The 27,352-nt window shown below is 45.9% G+C and overlaps 1 protein-coding gene and 1 long non-coding RNA gene across 5 annotated transcripts in view; one reads left to right on the top strand and one right to left on the bottom strand.

Moving 5' to 3' along the window:
- Positions 1 to 27,352, top strand: part of TENM4 (teneurin transmembrane protein 4) — a 2,712,352-nt gene that overhangs the window by 2,647,849 nt on the left and 37,151 nt on the right. For all 4 annotated transcript variants that reach the window (XM_077867222.1, XM_077867224.1, XM_077867225.1 and 1 more), the window contains 6 exons: positions 1,374 to 1,517; positions 4,191 to 4,440; positions 6,655 to 6,675; positions 14,697 to 14,929; positions 19,028 to 19,182; positions 24,748 to 25,625. In XM_077867222.1, the coding sequence (XP_077723348.1) occupies positions 1,374 to 1,517; positions 4,191 to 4,440; positions 6,655 to 6,675; positions 14,697 to 14,929; positions 19,028 to 19,182; positions 24,748 to 25,625 (1,681 nt within the window). The remainder of the gene's footprint in view (positions 1 to 1,373; positions 1,518 to 4,190; positions 4,441 to 6,654; positions 6,676 to 14,696; positions 14,930 to 19,027; positions 19,183 to 24,747; positions 25,626 to 27,352) is intronic.
- LOC144294973 (uncharacterized) lies at positions 5,774 to 25,510 on the bottom strand. The gene is made up of 3 exons (XR_013362310.1): positions 25,357 to 25,510; positions 11,238 to 11,495; positions 5,774 to 5,905 (listed from the first exon to the last, which is right to left on the bottom strand). It is a non-coding gene; the product is annotated as an uncharacterized LOC144294973 (long non-coding RNA).

Below are 27,352 nucleotides of genomic sequence, written 5' to 3'. Positions count from 1 at the left end.
ACTTTCCTGAGATGACAGGTGACCAAAAGGAAGCATAGAGGCTGCCAACAGGACTCAGTGTCCCTCTGGACATGCCCCTCCTGCCGTTGATGTCCTGCAACCTTTTATGGCACCTAGAGAAATTTTCTAAGGAGCTGCCCAATTGCTAGTTCCTGCCATGAACACGTGGTAGGATATTGCCCACTTGGCAAATAGTGTCTACCCAGAAGCGTACTTGAAAGAAATGGCATTCCTGTCTCTGTTAATTCCTTTCCATTGGGCAGTTACAGGGCTTTTTACAAGCCCAGCCTTGGGACACCTGCCATGGTTAGCTTGCTTCCCGGTGCCCTTCCAAGGAGGCCTGTATTTATGAAACAGAAGTGAAACCAGGGGATTGTCAAGCTTTGAGGCCTCAAAGCAACTTCCAGCTTTCAAAGTACCCTAACTGAGCAACTTTTCCACGTACTCATTATAAACAATTTTGAATTTTCTTCCTATAGTAAACTAATACCATTATCATTCATAATAACTTGATAAGTGGACAAAAATATAAATAAATTCATGTATGTTTTTATAAATAATGCCACTACTTGTTAACATTTAAATTTATTTTCTTATTTCATTTATAGTTGTGTGTATGTGTGGTCTTTTTTAAGCACAGATATAATACTGTATATAGCCTGTCTTTCCAACTTAGCATTATTCCATAAACATTTTCCATGTTACCCCATTATCTTCATAACCAAAATATCCAATGGTGGGCATAATATTCCTCAAGTGGGTACACTTTGATTTGCTCAACCTCTAGCCCCTTTTGAACTTTTAGATTATTTCCAATGTGCACTATTATAAATAATGCTGCAGTAAAGAGTTTTATGCCTAAAGTATTTTCCATACTAAAGGATTATGTCCTGGGAATCGATTCACCTAAGTCCTTTTTAAGGTGTTTAGTACATTTTCTTGAACTTTTCCTAATGATGCACAATTGCTCTTTGAAAAGAGGACATTAAGGCTTGGCATCTCTGTGTTAGTACTGCACATACATCTGGTTCCCACTTAGACACAGGATCCTTGGGGCAGCCTGGGTGGCTCAGCGGTTTAGCGCCTGCCTTCATCCCAGGGCGTGACCCTGGAGACCCCGGATCATGTCCCATGTCGGGCTCCCTGCATGGAGACTGCTTCTCCCTCCGCCTGTGCCTCTGCCTCTCTCTCTGTCTCCTCTCTGTGTATTCTCATGAATAAATAATAAAATCTTACAAAAAAAAAACAAAGAAAGAAAGAAACAGGATCCTTTCTCCTTTCCTACAAAAGACAAGCCAGAGCCTTGCATGCAGATCAAAGCCAAAGCAGAGGCTTTGCTCACCTGTGGATTTTGCACCTTTTGTTTTCTGCAGTTTCTGTGGGTTATGAGTATGAATCCTGCCCAGATCTGATCCTCTGGGAAAAAAGAACGGCAGTGCTGCAGGGCTATGAAATCGATGCTTCCAAGCTGGGAGGATGGAGTCTGGACAAACATCATGCCCTCAACATCCAAAGTGGTGAGTATATTAATAGAATTCCAGGAGCCAGGCCACGGGTATGACCTTCGTCTCATATCCTTTGTGACCTGCCAGATAAAAAATGCGCACTTCAAATTACATGGGCTCATATGTGATCAGTCGTCAGAAGGATTAGTCAACAGATACTCCTTGGGAGCCTGCTCTGTGTTTGTGACTGCTAGGCACTGGGGATACAGAAAGGAAAGAGTTGGCAGTCTGGTGAGACCCCAAACACTTCCCAGGCCATCTCCATGCTGTACCATGGACAGTGCCATCACACACAAAAGCACAGGACACTGGGGCATAGAACAGGGGCACATCAGCTGCTTGGTTCAGCAAGGGGTCTCTTTGGAGAGAACCTCTGAACTGGAGTCTCAAAAGATCTATAGGATTAGCCCTATATATCAAGCAGGGAGAACATTCTAGGCAGAAGGCACAATATGTGCCAAAGCACAAAAGCCTGAAAGAAGAGTAATTGGAGAGAAGGTTCACTGTGGTTTGAGCAAAGGATGAAATGAAGGCAAGAGCAAAAGCCAAAGCTGGGGCTGGAGCAGCTGGAGCCCAGGATGAGAAGATTGGGACTTTGAACTTCATCCAGAGGCAGATGGCAAGCCTCTGAAAGGTTTCAAGCACACAAGTGACACAATCAGCTCTGTATTTTTGATAGCTCACCTTGACTGTGTCCTGGGATGGAACAGCTAAACATGGTAATGGTGTCTCCCACCTAACCTGAAGATGCTGTGAATGCCTATCAAAACAACTACATTGTCTAAGGAAAAACTAACAAACAAATTCCAAACTTTCTGATAGGATAAAGATTTATAGATAGCTAGGGCAGCCTTTAAAATAAAATGAAACAAAGAAGCACTGCCAGATATTAAACTATCTTAGACAAGCCATAGTCTCCAAAACTGTTTGATCCTGGCATAGGAGCAGACAAATAGATTCTATGGGACAGAACAAGGCATTCAGAAACTGACCATGAGTGTCTGAAAAGCCAAAATAACAGAATTTGAAGCAAGTTAAAAGTGTGTTTCTCACTCACCTCAAAGTCTGGAGGTAGATAGTCCAGGGCCGGCTTGGCACTCTGCAGGGTCAGAAGTGTAGACTCCTCCCCTTTCATTGTTCTACTCAGGCCTCCATCCCCAAAGTTATGGTTCAGGGTGACCACTTGAGTTCCAGCCTTCAGAACCACATCCTAGCCAGCAAGAAGGAAGAACAGGGCTAAGGGCAAGCCCTCTCCATTGCAAGGACACCTCCCAGGAGCTGTCCACCCCACTGCTACTTCCACACCACTGGCCAGAACTTGGTCACCCACCAAGTGTAGGCAGCTCCAGATAATCATGTGGTCGGCCAAATAGCAAGGGTACTGTAGCTACAGAATAAGGACGAGGGACAGGTTAGATATCTGTGGATGACTACACCATGTACATGTAGGAACTGGTGCATTATAGAGGTAGCATCAGGTGTCAGTGGAGAACGGATATTTATTTTAGAAATTGGTGTTGGGAAAACTGGCTCAATGGCAGAGAAAAGTAAAATTAGGTTGGCACGACATACAAAATAAATAAGGTTAATTAAAGATCTAAATTTGAAAGATAACACTTTAATAGAAGAAAACAGGAAAATATCTTTATGATCTCAGGAGAAGGATTCCCTAACAGCAAAAAGAACACAAACATTACAGTAGCAAAATAATTGATTAAATTACATAAAAATGAAAGATACCTATTTAATGGAGGGCAAAGCTAATAGATGATAGCCTGGGAGGAGATCCTTGTGACCATAAACACAAAACTCAGGTTTTCAGTATGGAAAAGGTGAGGTCAGAGTCAGGGAGTCCAGTTTGGAGATTGTAGCAATAACATGGTAGATGAAGGGGGATAAAGGCCTAAAAAGAAATAATGGGTATGGGATGAAGCCTACAAGTCTCTGAGGTCAGGCCCTTCATTTTGCCGGTAAGGAAATAGGCCCAAGAGCAGCTAAAGCACTGGTGAGTCCTATGCAACAGCTGGGATCAGGCCATTGGGAGCAAAACCAGCTAAAAATTCAGGTCTCCTGACTCTACCCTGGTGCAAAGAGACTGAATTTCACTCATGCATTTCTATAAACATTCACTGAGATCTATTCCGTGTCAAGTTCTGCATTAGGCACTGGGGGTGCCTAATGAAAGGGAGAAGACGTGGTTTCCGTATTTGAAATGGTATCAATCTACCCTGGTGCAAAAAGAGAAAAATGGGTAAGTGTAATAAAAAATTCACGCTGTAATAGGGACAGGGACTAGGTACACAAGGCATAGACAATCGATCTGAGAAGCAGTGGACCTGAATGATTCAGGGTATGGCTCAGGAACGTTTCTACCACCATCCATGTGATTTTAGGTAAACCACTAGCCTGCTCCCCCACCCCCATCCTCATCCCCATTAATACAGAGGTGGATAATAGGACCTATCTTACTCATTGTGAGCATTGGATTAGGAAGGCAGGATGGCCTGTTCAGGACATTCTGGGTTTCATGATGGGGGTGCGGCAGCCTTGGGGTGGGGGGTGAGTCTGGAAATGGTAGGCAGAGATCATGCATTCCTTGCAAAATCAAGGGGACTCCGTGGTCAGCCACAGAAGAGGACTGTGCCCTGCTCCAGAGATGATCCTGCCCTTTTGTCCTTGTCCCAGGCATCTTGCACAAAGGGAATGGGGAGAACCAGTTTGTATCTCAGCAGCCACCTGTCATCGGAAGCATCATGGGCAACGGGCGCCGGAGAAGCATATCTTGCCCCAGCTGCAATGGCCTTGCTGATGGCAACAAGCTCCTGGCCCCTGTGGCCCTCACGTGTGGCTCCGATGGGAGCCTCTACGTGGGCGACTTCAACTACATCCGAAGGATCTTCCCGTCTGGGAATGTCACCAACATCCTGGAGTTGAGGTATGTAAGGCGATGCCCTCCCCACACTCCCTGATACCATCCCTTGGCCATCCCGTGGACCCAGCTGTCACTACCCACTGCACCCAGAGGAGGGGATAGGACAGAGCTTCACCTGTCACAATCCATCTGGGACTCTCCGCTTCCCAGCTCAGGGGCTAAAGCAGAAGCTGGAGGGCTCTGGGGAGGCAGGTGCTGTTTTCTACAGGGCACTTCAATGAAAAACCATTTGTGGGACAGGGGAATATCCTTGGCACCCAGAAGATATAAGTCTGCTAACAACCAGGAATTAGGCTCTGGAAGCCCTTGGATTTCTTCCTGTTTCCTGGCACCAGACAGATTAGAATTACTCACATTGAGTCTCCTTAGAAGGACAAGGACAGCAGGATGGACACGGCCCCCATGCCAGTGTTGCCAGGTTTGGTCCTGTGACTAAACACTCGTCCGAGTTGGGAACAGTTCTCTTCTGCTTCCCGGTGCTGAGATCAAAGCCCCCGGGGCTGAAATCAGCCATTGCCTCTCTGCCCCTCACATGCTGCAGAGCCAGCCGATTCAGTCTTCTCTCTCTCCCCATCCCAACTGTGTGTGATGGAGCACAGCCATACTTAGAGCTTGGGGAAGGGCATGATGGGTTGCATTTTCTCTAGGCCTCCCTAAAACAGGTCTTTTTAGAACCAAAGCACTGTCATAGGGTGGGTTCTAGGGTTACAGGGGAGCTGTGGTTACAGACAGGGGAGCCTCATGCTCTCTTTCATGAGAAATTGCATCAAGTTCCTTAGAACTGCTTTGGGGAATGAGATCCATTCATCTCCTGGGCTGGGGACCACGTAAACAGGATGGGCCCACGAGCTGGAAAGCATTCCTCCAAAATGGCCGGAGAAAAGGAAGCTTACTTTTGTCAGGTCCCAACTATTTGCCCAATATAATAGTCCCATAAAATATTTATCACTATTGCCCTTGACAAACAAGAAAAAAGGACACCCGGGGAATTTAAAGAATCTGCCCATGGTCCAGCTTCTAGAATGATGGACCCAAACCCAGAAGGCCATCCATTACACAGCTCTACCTCGCCAGAGAATTGTCACCAGACTCAATGAGGGCCACTTTGGCTTGATGCCACGTTAAATTATTCCCTGGAGGTAATTGCTGGCTGAGACTCTCACTCTACAGTGCACATGTGAAAGGAAGGGAAGGCTTGCTGGCTGACCAGTCATTGCAGCCCTCAGGAGGAAAGGGTTCATATCCATACACACACACACACACACACACACACACACACACACACACATGCACATACACACACACACGCACACACACAGACAAATGAAGTAGATGAGAACCACCAATGGAATATTCTCTGCCTTTCTTCTCTATTTTATGAGTTTCATTGCCACAGACATCTGTCAAGGAAGGAGGAGCCCGTAGGCCTGTGTGCCCCAGTCAGCTGCTCACGTTGTCTACTTCTCTCCTGTAGAACAATGGAGAGAGCCATAGACTAAGGAGTTGGGCCACCTTGGCAGAGAAGCTGTACAACTTTGGGCAAGACACTTACCCTTCTCTGGGCCCCCATTTTCACATCTTCAAATAAGACATCCCATTTTCCCTCCCTCCCTCCCACATTAGAGGGGAGATCCTAGAAGACAAGAGGCAGGGAAGGGAGGAGTAAATGAAATTTGGAAAGAAAAACAAATTTATCAATGTGCTATCATCTTAATATATTTTCTCCTCGGCCTGTTTCCCTGTCCCCCACCCCCCTTGCTTCTAATTATGGTGTGTCTCCAATCCTGTATTCCATTATGAGGAAGATCACGGTGAGCTACGCAAATTTTGCATACCCTCTACAGGGCAGTGCGCACACCGACAGGGACACAGCAGCAAGCATGTGTCTGCACAGGGGTGGGAATTAGCTGTTGCAGCCTCTGCCTTAGCCCTGGTGGGAGCAGCAGCGTGTCAGCCACATCCTCTTCCCCTGAACTCAGCAGTAGTGGTGCAGGGGAAACCATGCCTCTTCTGTGATATGTAGCTGCTTGTAAGTGAGCTCACTGACAAGTAATATCCAATATAAAATAAATCAGTGTCATAGCTGCTAAGTCTTTATTTATTATAGTATTGTACAGTACCATTGCTGTCAAGTTTTCAGGCTGCTAATAATGCTTCTAACCCCGCTGCTAACACCTCATTCTTTCTTCTATTCCCTGCTCTCCTGTCTTCTGTCAGAAATAAAGATTTCAGACATAGGTAAGCCAACCAGTGGAGAATTTCCCGTCTCTCCTCTGCCTTGTTGCATGTTGTATGGTAAGCTGCACGTGTCAACTTCACATGGCTCAAAAGCAAATGAATCCTGTGCGATTGGAACTGATTGGAGGCAATCAGTTAACACGAGAGGAAGTCATTAATGATGGTGGGGGCGGGTGGCGAGAGTCTCAACTCCTTTCATCTCTAGCGGAGAGCAGCAGTTACTCTGGCAGTCTGTGAACACGACAGACTGAAATAATAGGGAAAACAATTTTAACCTTGGCATATAGTAATTTGAACACCAGTCTGCTTATCCTTGGAATAAATGAGGACATCGTCCTGTGTTGAGTGGCTTCAATGGTCACAATGGGAAGCCTTGAGAACATCTCGATCAGGCAAAGAAACTGGAAGAAGACAGGTTTCAGATTTGCACTTCTGTGGACATTCTGGGTGCCTTGGCTTTGGTAGCTGCGATGCCAGGTGACCCCACCAGAAAGTTTGCCAGCAAGGACAGAGTGGGGGAGGATTTTTCAGACCATATGGACCACCTAAAATCGTGGTCCTCAAATAGAAACTTTGTTGTGGGGCAGTTTTGTCCTGGAGGCTCACAATGACACTACAGCAGGCAGAGTGGGCTGCGTCAGACTCACCAAGAGAAATGTCTGTCCATCAGCACCACCATCTTGGTGGCACTCATCTGACTCTTGGGTAACAGTCACTTTAGGGTCCCCCTGCCTCACACACATCTGGGTGACTTGACAATAGCTGGGGGCAGATGGAGCTGGGGCTGCTACAAAGGTGGCTTTCAGTTATCCACATGGGGCTCACGTCAAAGTGGTACATGGGGTAAGTGCTAAGTTGGGATAAAAGAAAGTCTTAGAATGGTGGAAAGAGACCCAAAATCCAGTAATGTTGATATCCATACCTATGTAACTAGATATAGTATTAATGTAACAATGATATATATTAATTTTCTTAAGACTTTATTTATTTGAGAGAGAGAGCAGGAGCAGTGGGGAGGAACAGAGGGAGAGGGAGAAGCAGACTCCCTGGATGAGCTTGGGCTCAATCTCAGGACCCCGGGATCATGACCGAAGCTGAAGTCAGATGCTTAACCAACTGAGCCACCCAAGTGCCGCTATCATATATATTATTTTAAAGTTATAATAATAATTAACATGGATAGAACCTCTAATGTGTGGCAGGGAGAGGGCTCGGTGATTTACATAGAATATAGTAGTTCATCCTCAAACCACCCTGTGAAGTAGGCGTTCATGCCACACCCAATTTACAGATGAGAAAGCTGGAGCTCCCCCATTGTGTGACCTTGAAAAAAATCACTTCATCTTTCTGAGCTTTCATTTCCGCCTTGAAGTTTACGAAGTCTTTTTTGGAGGCTCTTTTATGGGTTACAGAGGATATTTGTAAAGTATCGAGCATCATGCCAGGCAAAGAGGGGAACTGCAGACATGGTAATTATTATTATCATTATTATTATTATTATTATTATTATTATATTTATATTTATATGTATTATTACTATCATCATAACAATTATATGATGATGATAGTATCTCCATTTTTCCCCCAGAAAAGTAATTGTGTCCTCTTAGAACCAAAGACATATGTCTTAAAGTAAATTAAATAGAAGTTGAGAACAAAAGAAAAAAGGAAGACACACATATGTGATTGTCAAACTAAACCATGAGCTTCCTGGCAGCCAGAATAAACAGAGAAATTTAATTACTCTCATGGTTTGCATTATCAGAAATGGGAAAATATGCTCACTTCTCCAAGGGGGAATATTGTTTTCCTGACACTGAAGTCTAAAAGAATTTTCAGTGAGCTTTGTATGGATGATACTAGACTATGAATCAGCACACCCCCCGAAGTTGGGTTTTAGAGAAAACACAGAAGTACATTTCCTATGTAGATCTTGGGTAAAAACCCAGCATTTCACATTAAAACCTTCAGTCAGTGTGGTAACTGCCTGGGATGCAGTTGGGCTACTGGGGCCCGAGCTGGGAAGAATCAGGAGACCAGGGTTCTTGTCCATCTTTGTCATACACTCGTCATGTGCCTCTGGGTTGGTCACCCAGCTTTTCCAGTTTGCAGTCTCATCATCTGTAAACTGTGAGAGTTGTGGATTTGGCACCTTTTTTTTTCTGATGTTTAGTGATCTTTTGATATATTCATGGCATGATTTCAAAGCCAGCTTCCTGCCCTCCCTCAATTTGTCACTTTCTCAGGTGCCGAACACTGCTTCTGAGGTAAACCAAAGTGGAAGGAAAAAAGGAATTTCTTTCTACCATTCTCCAGTTTTCTAAAGAAACTCAGGAGTGAAAAGACCCAGGTCCCAGCTGTAATTTTAATTGGCACCTGGATATCGGTAAATCCCTTCGTCTCTCAGGGCCTTTGTGTCCCCATTTGTAAATGTCAGAAGTGGATTAAAAAGTTCTAAAATTTTGTCCTCTGTGTCCATGAGCATTTGCTGTCTCAGCTGTTCCCAGGAGTGGCGGCCCGTATGTGTGGGCGATCTTGTCCACCTCTGCCCACCACGCAGGGCCTGCTCAGGACCCCTAATCCTTTGGGCATCTTCCTCGCCAGACCCTTTGCGGTAACGGGGATCCTCATTTCCTCCTAGACCTCTTCCCCAGGGTCGTGAAGGAACGCTTGAAGGCTGTTGTTCAGAAGTACGGCTGAACTCAGGTCTCCATCAATCCCAGCTCTCCACCAGAGAGCCCTTTGCTGCCCCAGAAAATAGGTTGGGCAGGACAATATTAAGTCTGACATGCTTTGGCTTTTCCATTATGCAGCAACAGAAATACTCTGAAGGTTTCTCCAGGTGACCAGCTGCCAGTTATTGGGCATTTTTATTTCTTAATGGAACGGGCACTATGCTCAGAGATTTATATTCTTTGTACGATTTCATCCTCAGAGTAGCCCTTTGAAGTGGTTGTGATTATCCCCATTTCTCAGATAAAGAAACTAAGGCTCAGAGTAATGAAGCCATTTGCCCCAGGTCACCTACCGAGTGGGCGGTATAGCTAGTATCCGAACTCCTGTCTTTGTGACTCTTCCCACTGGTTCTAAGAACCAGCACATCAAGTTCTCCCAGGACAGCCACCAGATGTCAAAAGACGCCCCTTTGTAGAGGTTACGCTGAGACAAAGGGAGAATTCTCACGCAGAAGCAGGGAATACATTGCCTCGGGTGCCTGGACTCCCAGCTCCTACCAGGAAACTCCCCCACAGCATCCAGAAAGAGGGCAGAATGAGGCTCGATTTCAGCTCATGAATGTCAGGAATGATACCCTCATAGTCTCCAAGAGTGTACGTGGCTTCCAGAGGTGCCAAATTCCGTTTACAGAGGTAGAAAAGAATGTGGGTCCCTTGGTGGACTCTGGAAACAGAGCTGTGACCTTTCCCTGGTACTAGGAATTCAGAGCTGAATCCGACACAGTTGCTGCTGCAGAGCTGGGCCTGGGGTCCATCTCATGCAGGTATGGTTTTTTTAGAGTATTCTAAGGCCTTGCTACTCGAAGTACAAACAGGCAACACTGGCATCCTCTGAGAACTTGCTAGAGATACAGGCTCTCAGGCCACACCCCAGAACAGCTGAACTGGAATCTGCATTTTAACACCATCTCCAGGTGATTCATCTGCCCATTAAAATTTGAAGAGCACTGGTATAAGGCCTCAGTTTCTAATTCTGACTGTGCCTCAGTCACCTGGTGAGATCTTAAAGGTACAGATGCCCAGCCCCTTCAGATGTTGTCAATGAAGCTTTTCTTTTTTCTTTTCTTTTCTTTTTTTCTTCTCTTTTCTTTTCTTTTCTTTTCTCAAGCTTTTCTGGTGAATCTGATATGTAGTCATGTTTGAGCACTATCACTGTAAGATCATTAGCATTAGTATTTCCTCTGTATGCTCCCAGGGAGGCAGATAGTCATTCACTCACTGATTCATAAATTCAGTAGACCTTTCTGGGACACTTACTCTATACTAGCCCAGAGCTAAGCAGCAAGGGCTCAAAGCTGGTCACTCCTCTTGAAGAGTTCAAGATGTCATTGAAGAGACAACTAAACAGAAAAGCATCTTAAGGTACTACAGGTACTAAAAGTATGTTCTCCTGAGGATCTGGTGACACCACAAAGGAATTGGCCAGTTATCCGGTGGAGGAATGCAGGGCCTGGAAATCCAGAATGGCATTGCAGATGAGATGATGGAGCTGTATCTCAGGACATGATTGGGTGCTCCCTGGTGCATAAGGGCAGTGGCGCTTTCTAGGCCCTGAGAGGCAGTGTAGGGAAATAGGGAGAACACGGCCTTTAGGTCAAGAAGATTGGAGTTGGAAACTCACTCTGCCACTCAACAGTCTCTGGCCCTTGTCAGGTCACTTCACCTCTAGTAGACTCAGTTTTTCTGAAATGTATATTTCAGAAATATATATATATATATATAATATATATTTCACATATATACACATATATACACACACACACATATATATATACACATATATATATGTATATGAAACCAACAATAAGCCCCTGCCCTACACAATACCTGTGAGGAATGTCAGGCTGCGCATATAAAATGCTAGGATGGTGTCTGGGGCAGGACAAGCACCCAGAGGTGGTAGCAGTGACAGTCATCTCTGCAAGCTCTCTTCCACTGAACGGTGGCCCTGCCCCCAGCAGAGGTCCAGATGCTGCTCCCTATACTGGTGACATGAGGAAGAAATGCATTGAAGACTGTCCAAGAGCTCTACCAACTGGAAAGGGCTGTTGAGATGTGTAAGTTCATTTGATCCTGATGACAAGCCTGTGGGCAAAGCAGAGCAGGAGCTTCATCAGCTGACAGCCGAGGGACCTACAGTTTAAGCGATTTAGGTGACCTGCTCAAATTAGAACCCACACCTTCTGATTTCAAAGCTAGCATCCTTTACCCTACACTTACCTGACCACCAGACCACAAATATGTCCTTGGGCACAAAAGTTGGGCCACAGCTCTTTCGAGACTCCCTGGACAATTCTGCCAGGGCCCCCCTCTTCTGGAATTTACTGAGCTGAGAAACTCTACATGAGTGGCACTCCTGTGGGTCAGTGCAGGAAGACATGAGCCAGAAATTCAGGGGGCTAATCTAAGTGGACAGGGCCCCCACTGTACTCCCTCAGGGACACATTTTCTGCCAAGGTGGATAGCACCAGTTTATCATGAGTGATGCACAAAGAAATGAAATGATCTCCCCCACCTCACAGCTGTCATCAGGAAAGCAGAGAGACCAAGGCTGCCCTGCATTGCAGAGTGGGATCTAAGGTCACTGCATTTTATTTAGCCAGCATCCGTGTCATCTAGGAAGATTAAATCTGTGCTGCATTCTAGGGGTAAGTCTCAGAGGACATTTCAAGATCAACAGGACATCTCTCCTGTTATCAATTTCCCCCAAAAGAGATGTAAAAGAAACACGAAGTAATTTAGATGAAAATGACATTTAAATAGCTCAAAATGGAGATGCCATCCATTTAAAGCAAGTGGCTACTGTGCACTAGAAGGCACCAAGTTGAACATTGGAAATACAAAAGTGAATAAAATCCCATCTCTCCCCTTCAAGTGTTGACTGCTGGATTTGGGAGACAGCCTCATAAATAAATAGCTGCAGCATTATGTGAAGTGTCCTGTAACCCAGTTATGAACAGATATGAATCTCCACGCACCGGGGTCAGTGAAGGTTTTGCCAGAAAAGGTACCATTGAGCTGACATGTGAATAATGAGTAAAATTTCAGCAGGCTGGAAAGGGAAGGGGACGGGACATTCCACAGAACGGGGATGGCAGGTACAGAGAGGTGCAGAGATGTTGGGGGGGACAAAGTGTCAGTACTGCTGGAGTGCAGGGCATCTGCAGGGACATGAGGCAGCTGCAGCGTGCAAAGGGCCCTGTGTGTTGCTAGGCTGGGGAGTCTAAACTTAGCCCAGAAGCCATGGGGAATCCTGGAAAGGAGGGCATTGGGGTGATGTGATGACATTTGGGTTAGAACAAGGAAGAATGGCCTGGGAAGAACCCATGCTGCAGGCAGAAAGACCTGCCTTTTATTTGAGAAGGATGAGGTGATGGGACAGTGGTGTTAGGGCTTAGAGAGGAAGGACAGTTCGAAAAAATCATGTCACCTTAGTCTAAATCTGGGGAGAGAAAATAAAGGGAGGATATTTTGGGACTGGGAACCTGGCCCTGTTGAGAATCATCCAGTTCCCAAGACAATGCCCAAAGCAAGGGATGGTTATGATGACAGCTAGTTGGAGCCAGATTAAGTTTCAGAGACCTTGACACTGAATGAATGATAATGTTCCCATCTTCATATATAATTCAAAAAACACCAATCTGTAAAGTAAAATTTTGTTTTTCAAAAGGACCCAAAACCTACATGCCTGATAAACTGTAAAAGAGCTTCCTTCTAGACTTTTTCTGATTCTCTTACTTACGTCTGGGGGATTTGTACAGTGCCCCTCCTTTACTGATGCTCTAGGCTCTGCTTCATCTGCCCTCTGAATCCCCAGCACGGTTTGTATCCCACCATCTAGGCAAAATGGCCAGTGCCAGGCCATGCAACTTGAACAGAGGGAGAGACCCTTGAGACTTTGGCCACCAGTATTAAGATGCAGTGTGACGCCCAGGAGTGACCAGCCCATGCACAGGACCTGAAAACTAGCTTTCCAGGAGCTAGGAATCCGGCTTTAATTCAGCCTAGACTTGGAAGAAATTATAAAGCAGGACCACGTGATAGGAAAACTCAGGTTTAATTAGGGATACCTACTCTGTGGTCCTGTCTAACTGCAAAACAGACATAATGACTAGGATTTAAAATAACCGTTAACGATCATTGACTATCTGCTATGTGCCATACACTAAGCTAAATATTGTTCACCTAAGATTTTAGATAATTTTCTCAAGGTAGCTGTTAATACCCCATTTTGCAGATGATGAAACTTGAGGGTCAGAAGGCCAGGTAACTTGCCCAAGTTTCAGAACCTGGAAATGACAGAGCCAGACTTGGAAGCCAGACTGATCTGATTCCAAAACTTGTGCATTTTTCCTGCCATGTGCCCAGGGGCTGTGCCTTGTCTCCGCAACCCTCCGTGTAGCTGTGGTCTGCCTTTATGTCCCTCTGTCAGCACAGCCTCGTTCTTATGACTGCTTTCTAGAAACCGAACAATCACCAGAACCACTCCCTTTGTTTTATTTATTTTTCCTTGGGCGTTGCTGCAGATTACAAACGAATCCTGCAAGTCATTATATCTGACTGTAGAAGGGAGACTCCTGGGCTCCCGATAATAACATGGGTCTGAGTCAACAGAAGACTGTATTGCCACCGACTGGGAGTCAGCTCTGGCCAGGGTCTTAGCCAGTCCTGAGGTGGGGGAGGCTGCTGTACAAACTTGCGAAAGAAGGGCTTGTGTTTTGAACTCTTGAAGTGTTTTTGTTTTGTTTTGTTTTGTTTTTTAAGATTTTATTTATTTATTTGAGAGAGAGAGAGTGCATGAGCTGGGGAGGGGCAGAGGGAGAAGCAGACTCCCCGCTGAGCAGGGAGCCCGATGTGGGGCTCTATTCCAGGACCCCAGGATCATGACCTGAGCCAAAGGCAGACACTTAACCGACTGAGCCGCCTAGGCGCCCCTTGAAGTGTTTTCTTAAAGGCAAGCCCTCTTGTGTTTCTGGCTTGGATTTACAGGCCATGGGTGGTAAGCCCCCCTGGTCATCCTTTTAAGCAAATGTGTGTTGAGTGCCTAATACAGACATGGTGCTGGGCAGGGCATCACAGTAACTGGCAAGAGCTTTTTGTATTAACAGTTAGTTCGGTAAAAGGGATAGTGAAGCCAACCACTAGGGTCAGAAAAATTGCAGAACCGTCACCCAAGAGAGAGATACCATCCCCATGTGATGTTTTGCTCAGATTCAAGTTATACCTCTGTGGTCACCTGATGGTAAGGAAGGAAGTCCTCACCACTGGTGTGTCTTTATTTCACAGTCACAGCCCAGCGCATAAATACTACCTGACCACGGACCCCATGAGCGGGGCTGTCTTCCTTTCAGACACCAACAGCCGGCGGGTCTTTAAGATCAAGTCCACCGTGGTGGTGAAGGACCTTGTCAAGAACTCCGAGGTGGTGGCGGGGACAGGTGACCAGTGCCTCCCCTTCGATGACACTCGCTGCGGGGACGGCGGCAAGGCCACCGAAGCCACACTTACCAACCCCAGAGGTAAGGCCCTGCTTTTTAAACACAATCAGTAACACTGCTTGGGGTCCTAATCATTTATTTCCCAGGAGTTAGGAAATTAGGCTTAGGATTGGAAAAAAAATTGTAAATCAGTCCCATGTGATAGCAAAATTCAGGCTTAAGACCTACCCCATTTTTGACAGAAATGCATGTTTATCCTTGTGAAAGCATTTTGGAAAATATCAAGAAGTCTAAAGAGAAAAGTTAAAATTGCCATGATTCCACCAGCTGGAAATATTCCCCGGTAGCAGTTCCCATCTTTTCTTCTAGTCTTTTTTCTATGTGTTGGTGTGCATGTGTTTGTGTGCTCACCAGAAATAGACAGATGAGGAGATGTTAAACTGTCTTAGAAACCTACTTTTTTTAAAAAAAAAAAAAAAAAAAGAAACCTACTTTTTTTTTTCCCTAACTGGTATATCATGACATTTTTCCATGTTATTAGTCTCCTCTGTACTCATTTTTTATGGCTGTATAGCATTCCATCAATCATTTATCAGTCCCCTACTGCTGGACATTCACGCTTTCTCTCATGTCACTGTTTTATAAAAACATTGCAGCATATCATCTTTGTAGATGTTCACAGGCCATAGGATGGGTAAACTGTAGGCTTCAGTTTTGAGTCCTTCAAAAAGTTAGACCTCTTAATACGCACAGTTACAGTTTTTCATTTGCTTATCCCACAAGTATTCCCTGAGTGTGCGGTACACTATGGTTGCATAGACAGTTCAGTGTAGCAGAAGAAATAAGACTTGAACATGAATCACCAGTGTGGGAGAGAGGAAGAGGTACTCGCTGGGAAGCAAGGAGAACTGTGTGAGGGAATCAGAGGCAAAAGAGACCTCCATGCCTATGATACAGGGAATGCTGTTTGGAGGAGAAGTCATCATGATTGATGTTTATCAGCAAAGTGTCACTGTGTGCAGGTCATAAAGCTGGTGACCTATTGTGTCTAAACCTCAGCGCCCCCATCAAATGGGACATTAATACCTTCTGTGTATTAACTTTGAGGGTCAAAGTTAATACATTTCATATACAATATCCCACAAAAATGTCATATATGATTGTATTAGTAAGTAGTGCCAGATTTCAGGGCCTCTCTGAAATCACAGACCCAGCTGTGTCCCTAGTGAATGGAATTAATGTCTGTGAAAGTGGTTGCTAAAATGCAGTTGGTATATGCACTTTCCAGTCAAAGCATAAACTCTAGTGAAATCAGGCAGCTCTGTATTCAAATTCAGACATTGCCGCCTAAGAGCCGTGTGAGTTTGGGCGAGTCGCTTAACCTGTTTCCTCGTCTGTGTAATAGAAATGTCCTGCACAGCTGTAGTCAGATTAAATATTATCAGGAGTGAAATGGTCAGTGGTTCCAGACACTTGATAAACATCTCATAAATAGTGATTTCTATTTTAATTGTTACATTACATTACGTTATCACACCATCTCATACATCGTGTCATAGCCTCTCTCCTACACACCGGCACTGGTCAGGTGGTAACTGTGGGGTTAAGTGTTGTGACTTCCACGGTCCTAACTAGGATTTCCTAACCCTGAGCAAGCAACCTCCAGAGGAAAGAGCGCCAGGCTTGCACTTGGGGGCCTTGCATTCTGATTTGGTCCTGCCGCTCCCCGGCAGCTCCCCTGCTCCTGTGGGTCTGTGTTCCCCGTGGTAAATGAGCAGACGGGGCCACGTGGATCCCCCGAGACCATGTTCAGTTACAACATTCTATTGTCTTGGAATTAAATAGTTTGTTTTGAAAATGTGATTCTCTCCAGGCCTTTCTCAGTGGCTCCACACACACGTGTGTTCTCCACCCTCCGCTCACACACGCAGATGCGCGCACGCAGGCACACAGATGTAGTGGCAGTGAAATTGCCCAAAAGCCTGTAATTAACCCAGAGAGAAATGACAAGGGTGCCACAATATGCAGACACTTCACAGCGGGGAGGAGCAAAGATGTCCATCTATTTAGCACAACAAAAGGAGAAAAACTGAAGTAATTAATCAGGGGGCAGATCACTTCTATTAGCCTGTGCAGCCAACTTTGTAAACAAGAAACCTGATTGTTCGCGGAGCACTCATCAGTCCTAGCAGATGGAAGAGAAAGACAGAGCATAACCAGGCAGACCAGAAAACTCCTGTCCTGGTCCTTAAAGAATGTGATTAATTTACATTCTAGGCAGGGACAGAAGAAAGGCTTCCCAGCCTGAAGGCTGCCTTGTTCTCTGTGTGAAATTACTCTCCAGCCCTGAGCTGCCTTGGGGGGGGGGGGGGGGGGGACAGAACTACTGCTCCAGGGGGCCTTCATCACCCAGAGGCCCCTGGGTGTCTGAAACCACCCTGGGTCCTGGACACGTGGACCCCCAGAGCAAGGGCCTTCACAAAGCACTAGTCAAATTCTCCTAATTATAAGTCATGAATAATTATTGAGTCACTAATAATAGTTGCAGTCAGCTGTCATAGCTGTCATTATTCTCATTTCATTGATGAGGAAGCTAGACTTAGTGAAGTGACATGGCCAAGGTTATACAACTGGAAAGCTTTCTCTTGCAAGTCTCTCTACCTCTGTGAAGCTTTTCTCGACCCCTTCTTTCATTTTGGTGCCCAGAGGAGACAGAACAGAACTGACCAGAATCTCCTTATGTCATCATGTCACTCCCTGGGCACTCCACGTGGCCCTGACTCCCTCTCTCCCTCCCCATCTAGACTGTGTGCTCCTAGGGGAGGCACATCTCCTTTGTCTCTCAGCCTCAGCACCCCTAAGCAGTTCTCAGTTTGGTTGGGCTATGTTTAACTCTTGGGATGGAAATTTGGAGTGTAAATCAGTATCACCCACGATAAAACATACCTTGGTCCCAGTCCCAGCCACCCCTAGAATTAGTATTTCCAGGAGTGAGGCCAAGCAGGTATGTGTTGGCAAAAATTAAAATTCTTAAAAAAAAATTTTCTGGCAATTCTGATACACATCACTGGTTAAGAAGCATTGATTCATTACACTGCTTCTCAAACTTTGTTTTATGTGTTATCACCCAAGGTGCTTGTCAAAAATACACTTAGATATGCAAGCTCCACCTGGGGCTCTCTGAACCAGCTACCTGTGGGGTGCATAATAGAAAACACATCCAGGAGTGAGAAGCACAAATTTAGAACAATCCCTTCATTTAAGAGCTGAGAATACTAATGCAAAGATACCCAGTGACTTGCCCAAAGTCATGCAGTTGGTCATGGAGAAAATGAATGGTGAATTCAGGCTGCTATCTTCCACATGCCTTTTGTTAGGCATTTATTTCACACATCCAAAGGTTTCGTGTGTAGGCTCTATATATCTATAATAACTGATGAAAATAAAACAATAACAGAATAGAAAAACATGAAGGATGATTATCTTGGAAGAAAAGAAAACTTGTTACCAAAAAGAGGATTTGGTTATTATAATTACAAGGCTTCATTAGTAGGTTAACTTAAATAATTCACGGTTTTGACATTGAAAAAGATTCTCCACTGCTACCTCTAGTGTGTGACAAAACCCCAGAAGCATGAGTCCAGTTTCGGTAGCTAACTAAGCTGATAGGTAAAAAAATCTCCAGAGGCCGTAAGGTAGAAAGACCAGAGCCCAGGAGAATCAGAAGACTCCAGTTCTAATCCCTGCTCTAAACAAGTCACCCTATGCCCCTGGGCATCTGTCTTCAGGCCTTTAGAAGCGAATGAATCAGGGCACCCTCAGTGGTTGAGCATCTGTCTTCAGCTCAGGTCACCATCCCAGGGTCCTGGGGCTGAGTCCCCCGTCGGGCTCCCTGCGTGGAGCCTGCTACTCCCTCTGCCTGTGTCTCTGCCTCTCTCTCTCTCTCTCTCTCTCTCTCTCTCTCTCTGTGTGTGTGTGTGTGTGTGTGTGTGTGTGTGTGTGTCTCATGAATAAATAAATAAAATCTTTTTTAAAAAAATAGAAGGGGAATGAATCCTGTAGGGAGGATGTCATCAAATCACAGAGGAGAGGTTCACCATCACCCTGCAAGGCTCCAGGAGCACATAGGTTGTCAACCACCTCTAGCATTGATTTCCTGTTTCTGCTTCTCTTTCCCAGGCATCACGGTGGACAAATCTGGGCTGATTTACTTCGTGGACGGCACCATGATCAGACGCATCGATCAGAATGGAGTCATCTCCACCCTGCTGGGCTCCAATGACCTTACTTCAGCCCGGCCCCTCAGCTGTGACTCTGTCATGGATATTTCTCAGGTAAAGAGAAAGCTTGGCCCTCTAGAGCTCTGGGTCTGCACCCTCATCCTCTCACAGGGCATCTATCCCTCCCGCAAGTCCAATATCTTTATACTGTGCTGGCCCTTTAAAGCATACTCCTGGCACTGGGCCTGGGGAAACCACTTAAGAGTGTCATAGCTCAGTGCTCTGGGACTTCACCATCAGGGGTGACAGGTAGGTGAGAGAGGGACCTCAGGGGACAGGGAAGAAATCTGCCCAGGGAAGTTTCAAAGGCAGCAGAGATTCACATGCTGTGAATTTAAACCCATAGCTGCCTGTGAATTTCCTCTTTGGAAACACTTATGGGTCCTTGCACATTGTCTTTTCTCTTTCTATATGGTCGACTACACGAGGACCAGGAATTCTGTTCATCTTTTCCTCTGCTGTAACCAGGGTGCCTGCTAAACAGTAGGCATATAACCCATAGTTGGTGATGGACTGAGTCCTAGCTTTGCCACTCACTAGCTAAGGAACTTCAGACAAGTTCCTGAAGTCCTTTGAACCTCTCTTTTTATATCTTTAAAATGGAAATAACTGACTTCAGCTTGGCAGGACTGAAGGTTACTTAGAGGTTGCTGGTTGGCAAGGACAAACAGAGACATCTCACACGAAGGGAGCAGCATATGCAAAGGTGCAAAGATATTAATGGGCCTGGTACGTTCAAGGACCATCGGAAGATTGAATGCAGGAGCAGAGGGTTCTTGGAATAAAGAAGCAGGAGTTGAAGCTGGAAGCATGATTTGGGGCCAGTTAGGGAGGGACTTTCCCATGCCATGCCAAAGAGTCTGGACCTTAGCAGTGAACACCAGGAATCCAGTGTAGACCCAGTGACTGGCCATTCAGCATGTCCCTAGTCTGTCCCACAACGTCTTGGCAAGGGAAATGTCCTTTATTGCTAGATGCTTTGGGTAGAGCCTGGCGGAGCTGAATCAGTGAATATCCTTCTTGGCAACATTAGCAAAACCAAGGAAAAGGGAAGGCATGAGTTACATTAAATTGCAGAGTAGTGTCAGCAATAACCTCACTTAGCTTTTGAAACCCCTCACTTGTAGGGGAGCCTGCAAGAGGCCCTTTGCCACCAACTGCTGACCTGCTTGCTCCCTGTACTCAGCGGGCAGCAGAGGCTGGGAGGCCTCACTGGTCAGGCCTGCCTGTTAGCAGCATGGTCATGGGACGCCATCCCCAGAGCCCCATGGCTGCCGCTGGTGGTCCCAGCACCCGCCTCACACCCCTTGCAGTTGCTGGTGCAGTTTTCCTCTGCACCAACTAACGTGATTGTTACGCTCCCAAATGGAATCTGTTCTCTGCCACTCGTCTTCCCAATTTGGCAGGCTTCCCCTTGCTGGCTCGAGAATTTCCCTCTCCAGTCTGTGAGCAAGCTTGAATTACCCGTCAGGAAGCTGCCATGCCTGAGGATGTGCATGCGAGTATTTTTGATTCTCAAAATGAGCCCTGCACCAGCCAGCACAGGGCGCTGAAAATTTTCAACCCACACGTTGGAAAGCTGTTTAGCTTTAGTTAGTGTTGCCAAGCAGCCAGATCAAAGTCTTGGAGGGACAGCTGGCATATAGTGAAGTGGGGGGGAAAAACCCACCCTTAGCTGCAGAAATCCTGGACTACAGTCCCTTTGCCCCTGGTCCTTACTACCCTCCTCTGAAACTAAGCATGGAATCATTTTTACCAAACTGTCCAGACACAGGCTTATATTTTTCCACACGCATGCGGGTGGGGGTCCTGGCTTTCATTCTGAGAGCTTCCTCTGTACAAACACTCAGAGCTTTTTTACTGCCCCATGGGGAGCAGGGAAGTAAGCCAGAGAGCCAAGAACACAGCTCAGAGGCAGGAATGCAAAGCAAGGAACTCAGACCATCTCCCCTGGGAGAAGATGAAGACCAGGCCTGAGGAGATACTAGAGGGAGGCATAGAGTAGAGAAGGAACAGATGATGTTGCAACCTAGTCCAAAGAGGGGATTAGTTCCTAGCTCAGCAGACTACAGAGTATAACTGTGCCCGGAGGGTTCAAAATGATTTCTTGAGAACTTATCACGTGCCAGGCACTGTTGGAAATGGGAATACAGAGATGGATACGACTCCACTTTTCTTATTTAGCTGTCAGGATAATCCCAAGAGGTGATATTATCTACCCCATTTTACAGATAAGGAAACTGAGGCTTGGAGGAAAAAATGCGGTTATAAATGCAGAGCCCTTGCTAGGTGCCATCAGGAATGTGGAAAAGAATTTTGTAATGAAATCGTGTACATAAATTGCCTAGCACTGTACCTGGGAGCTAGTAGTAAGCTGTAAATATTCATTCCTCTTTACGATTTACAAAAGAAATGCTTTGTACAACGTCTTGTTTGATCCTCACAATCACTCTATGTAATATTTATCACCCCCATTTACATATGAGGAAAGAAGTTCAAAGTGTTTAAGTAACGCACACCTGTAGTAATTGTGGGACTGAGACAAGAAGCCAGCCACCCTGGCCTCAAATCCCTCGCTCGCTCTATGCCATTCATCAGTCACATTCATTCATCCACTTGGCAATCCATGTTTTGAGAATAACTCTGCAACAAGGCAGTCACCTCAGAGCACTTTGAGAAAGGCATCGAATATTCAGGAGGGCAGGGGAGAGGTTGCTCCGTCCCCTCTCAGGACCGCAGAACATGGGAGCCCGAGGGTCCACAGGAATTCTCAAGTCTCCTTCCTCCATTTTGGTGACAGGACATTAAGCCTTGGTATGGCCGTCACTACCAGGAGGTGAAATCAGAGAAGCTCGTGTGCTTGGTCTGCTTCAGAACCATCACACGGGCTCTGTGACAGAGCCAGGACTGACTCCGAGACCACTGTTTCTTCTTTCCCAAGAGCCTTTGTGCAGCGCAGGAAGGAGGGAGAGAGCAGGACAGCACTTGCTCTTCCTTGCTTCCCCCCTCATCCCTCTCCCCCACCCTCCTCCCCACCCACCCATCAGGTAACCATCTTTTCATCATAATGACTGGCAGAAAGGTCTGAGCAAGCAGGTCCCCAAGGTGCCACAGGACCAGAAGGCATAAAATATTTAGCAGCTAGTGTTGACAAGAAATGGGTTTTAGGAAATTGAAAATTCCCCTGTCACTTTAGAGTAAACTGTTCTTGATGCAGCCAAGGGCTGCTGTGACGCTGAGCTCGAGCACACTGGGAAGTGTGAAGGAGCCGCTCTGGCTCTGGCCAGGGGCCCTGGCTCTGGCTCTGGCTCTGGCTCTGTGGGGGCCAAGGGGCCCAGGCTGGGAGTGAGGGAACAGGAAGAGCAGGAAACAGGGCCTGGGGATGGCCCAGAGCTGGAGGGTCAGGTGGAGGAGGCCACATCTCCATATATCTTATGGAGTATGTAATTTGCTGGGGTATCTTTTTATATTAGTAAACTACCACATGGACATTGTAGAAAAGGTAAAAAGTTAAAAATTACAAAGAAGAAAGTTAAAATTACCTCAGATCTGAGTATGGTTAACATTTTGGTGTATAACCCCCAAGCTTTTCATCTTCCCTCTATCTATAATTTATCTAATTTGTGGTTGCATTTTTCCCCTAATTGGGATCACACTGTGCTTACAATTCTGTAACCTGTTCTTTTCAACTAATACATAGCAAACATTTTCCCATCTCATTAATTATCCATCTATAACATCACTTTTAATCGGTACACAGAGTAGTCTACCTTATGGGCGAACTAAATAGTATCATTTATTTAGCCAGTTCTCTGTCGATAGGCGTCTGAGTTGGTTGCAGGGTTTTTTTTGTTTGTTTGTTTGTTTTTTTACCATTATTAAAAAATGGCTGTGATGTACACCCTTGTAGACAATGGTGTACAGGAGTAAATTCCTGGGAGAGAAACTTCTTATCTAAAGTCATATACTTGTTTAAATAAACCTGAAATTAGACAGAATGTCAAGGGCTTATAGGGGGCTCAGGAGCCTAAAGCAATGAGTCCCTAGGGGCAGGGTACACAAATCAGATGGAGGGGATGCATCCAGCCCAAGTACACTGTGGCTGGATGACCCCTTGGGGACACAGCTGGCAAATGGCTTCCCTTAGTGCCAGCACTTCCCAGTGTGCTGTGTCCAACAATCCAGCCTCCACATCCACCCACAAAGCATCCTCACCTCAGACCCTGCCAGCAGCATCCCGGATGTGCCCACCTGAAAGCTCACCATCATCCCTGCCAGCTTCCCAGCCTGGCTCATAGGAGGCTCAGGCATGGGCCCCAGGACCTCTGAACCCCTCATTCCCATTGCCACCTTCATTAATCTCTTCCAGGAGGACCTGTTCTCTGAGGTGCTACAAACCATCATCTAGAGCAGAGATTCATAAACCTCAGTGTGCACATGAGTCATCCAGAGATTTTGTTTAAATGTAGATTCAGATTCAGTAGGTTTGGTGAGGCCTGCCGTCCTGGGTTTCTTGCCAGCTCCCATGCGATGCCGTGCCACTGGGCCAACAATCACACTTGAAGGAGAAAGGATGCAATTGTAATTCCCAGTCCCACATTTGACTCACCCAGAAAGCTTTTGAAAACATGCCACTACCTGAGCCCCACACTCAGGAATCTGACTTAATTGTCCGGAGGTGGGATTTGTACACCAATACTTTCTAAAATCATCATAGGAGATTGGAATCTGTGGCCAGATTTGAGAATCACTGATCTGGAGCTGTCAGGGGCCATGGCTATTTTGTCTTTACATCCTCAGCACCTGATTATGTATTAATCCATGAACTCAGTAGGTTGAGATGCTGTCTTTCATACAGGTATCATATCAACAGTTCATGTAGATCTAGCACATCCAAACAATTCCTGTTCCAGTATCCAGGCTCCACCTGCCTCCCCCTCCCCGCTCCATCACATCAGCTGTCATTGTTTGTGTGGTTATTGTGGGTCAGGCACTACTGTCAGTCTTATTTTACAGAAGTGAATACTGAGGCACAGAAGGCAAAGTAACTTGCCAAAGGTCATAATGGTGGGGTTAGGTTAGGTTATTACTAGGCCTGTCTGGCTCCCAGGTCTATATCTTGTTTACTTTTTTTTTTGTTTCTTTGCTATTTTTTTTTCTTTTTATTCCTTTCTTTGTGTTTTGTGAGTCTAATGGAGACCATCAGGTGTTTCAGTGACAGCTCTTGCATGGTTTCCCTCTGATTAGGGGGCTGGCATCCATTGTTTGTCTGTTTTTTTAAAGCAAGTTTTTTTTTTTTTTAAAGATTTTTATTGATTCATGAAAAACGCAGAAAGAGAGGCAGAGACACAGGCAGAGGGAGAAGCAGACTCCATGCAGGGAGCCTGACGTGGGACTTGATCCTGGGACTCCAGGATCACGCCCTGGGCTGAAGGCAGCGCTAAATCACTGAGCCACCCGGGCTGCCCTGGCATCCATTGTTGATGACAGGCCACTGTGAGATCAGGCAGGAGAGTGTGTTAAAGGCACTGGGGACATTATCACGAGCTATACATGCTGGGGGAGGAATAGTGGTGGGCAGCTTGCCAGGCGACTGAGTATCAGTGTCTCTGTTGTCAGGTTCGCCTGGAGTGGCCCACAGACTTAGCCATCAACCCAATGGACAACTCCCTCTACGTCCTTGACAACAATGTGGTCCTGCAAATCTCTGAAAACCACCAGGTGCGCATTGTCGCTGGGAGACCCATGCACTGCCAGGTCCCCGGCATCGACCACTTCCTGCTGAGCAAGGTGGCCATCCATGCAACCCTGGAGTCAGCCACCGCCTTAGCTGTCTCACACAACGGGGTCCTATACATTGCTGAGACCGATGAGAAGAAGACCAACCGCATCAGACAGGTCACCACTAGTGGAGAGATCTCACTGGTTGCCGGGGCCCCCAGTGGCTGTGACTGTAAAAACGATGCCAACTGTGACTGTTTCTCTGGAGATGATGGCTATGCCAAGGATGCAAAGCTGAACACCCCATCTTCCTTGGCTGTGTGTGCTGATGGGGAGCTCTATGTTGCTGACCTGGGGAATATCCGAATTCGGTTTATCAGGAAGAACAAGCCCTTTCTCAACACCCAGAACATGTATGAGCTGTCCTCACCAATTGACCAGGAGCTCTACCTGTTTGACACCAGTGGAAAGCATCTGTACACCCAAAGTCTACCCACAGGAGATTACCTGTACAACTTCACCTACACTGGGGACGGCGACGTCACACTCATCACAGACAACAATGGCAACATGGTGAATGTCCGCCGAGACTCGACCGGGATGCCCCTCTGGCTGGTGGTCCCCGATGGCCAGGTGTACTGGGTGACTATGGGCACCAACAGCGCACTCAAGAGTGTGACCACACAAGGCCATGAGTTGGCCATGATGACATACCATGGTAATTCTGGCCTTCTGGCAACCAAGAGCAATGAAAATGGATGGACAACATTTTATGAGTAAGTATCACAAGGGTATTTGATGATTTTATTTCATGAGATATATTGTACGATTAGAGCTGAGTTGATGGAGTGGTAATTTGGGGATATATTTCATTTTGGCTCAGAATTTGAGATGCAAACCATTACCTACAATGTGTTCTGCATGTTCATATTACAGCCGATTGCTCCTAGGAAGAAATGTGATGTAGTGGAAAAGGCATGAATTTTGGCATTAGGAGACTTGGGCTTGCATCTCTCTAGGCCTCCGTTGTCACATCTGTACAATGGAAATAGCTGCCCAGCATCCCACAGGGAGGTAATGTAGATAAAATGCACTTGAGAGAATGCTAGTATCTGTGTATGGCCACTTCCAGAAACAATGGCAAGGGGAGAAAGAACAGGTCCATGCAGATGAATTTCCCATGTAATCGAAGCTCACATCTTCAAGTTTCAGAACTTTTTTTTCATTTTAACATTTTGGGTGTCACTTAACAAATGCTTTCTGCGCCTCCTTTCTCAAACCCATTATAGAGATATAATGGGTTTGAGGCAAGATCATTAATAAGGAACAACCACAATTGCATTTTATGCCAGAGGAGAGGATATGAGGCTACAGAACACTTTGCCCCTGGCCAAAGAGGATGGAAAACTGTTCTTTAGTCAGCTCCCCTGTCACAGGGTATCATTTTACTGCTTCCTTCCTCAGTGTGGCACTATCGTGTCACTGTGTGTTTCATCAGTGGTGGCACCCACCACAAGGAGAGCACTTCCCTTCCCCTCATCTAAGGTAGGGCTTCTTGAGTAGTGCGATCGGAAAATCAGAAGTCCAGCTTATTCCAGTCCTAGCCAGAATCAAATGCATATGCATCTGAGATCCTTCTCTAGGAGCTAGTGTAATGAATGGACATTGTACCTTCTCTTTTTGCTACTTAGATCTTTTTAAGATTTTTTTTCAAGGTCTTAGCCATGTTCCAAACAACTGCGACTACTGAAAATATGCCCATTAATTAGCTAAGTATGCAGGACGTGGGGAAGGAAGTAGCCTTGTTGAGCACCAGAGATGGGCTAAGAATCACATTATTGCATTGAATCCCCGTAACAGCTCTGGAAGATGAGTGACAGTATCCGTTTTACAGAAATAGAAACTGAGTCTCAGAGAAGCTCTCTGCTACATAGTGAGAACATGGCAGAACCAGGATCACAACCAAAGTCTGATGCCAGAGCTCCTGCTGTCATGTCAGCTCTGCCCTGCTGCCTCCTGCTGAGTTTGTTAATCCCAAATGAACTCAAATCCTTGAACTGTAAATTTTTCTCAAGCTTGATCAAGCATCAGTTCCTCATAGTCCTAGAATCCAAAGGCAACAGATCTATAATAGACTTTTAAACACAATTTGCACCAAAAAAATGTCACAGCAATTTGTACAAAGTTCACTGGCTAAGTTCCTGTGGCCAAACAAGGGCCTTGTTAATTACAACGAAAGACAAAGATCCAGGAAAACAGCAATTATCTTGATTAACCCATTGAAATGGAAATACACTAAATAATTCAATATTCCTCCATTGCCCAATGGAAATCTCTTATACGTTATTTAGCCAATTCAGGGGTTCCTTTGACAGAGCAAGCCGGCACACTCAATTAGTTCCCAAGGTCATGCCTTCAAATCCCAAACTGAATGCTTACACTTTGCTGCAACCACTACTCTCAACCAACCCTGAAATCTAAAACCATTGCCTATACCTCCACC

This window comes from Canis aureus, chromosome 23 (assembly GCF_053574225.1).
Source record: "Canis aureus isolate CA01 chromosome 23, VMU_Caureus_v.1.0, whole genome shotgun sequence".
NCBI lineage: Eukaryota > Metazoa > Chordata > Mammalia > Carnivora > Canidae > Canis > Canis aureus.
This window is presented reverse-complemented; position numbering and strand designations above follow the sequence as displayed.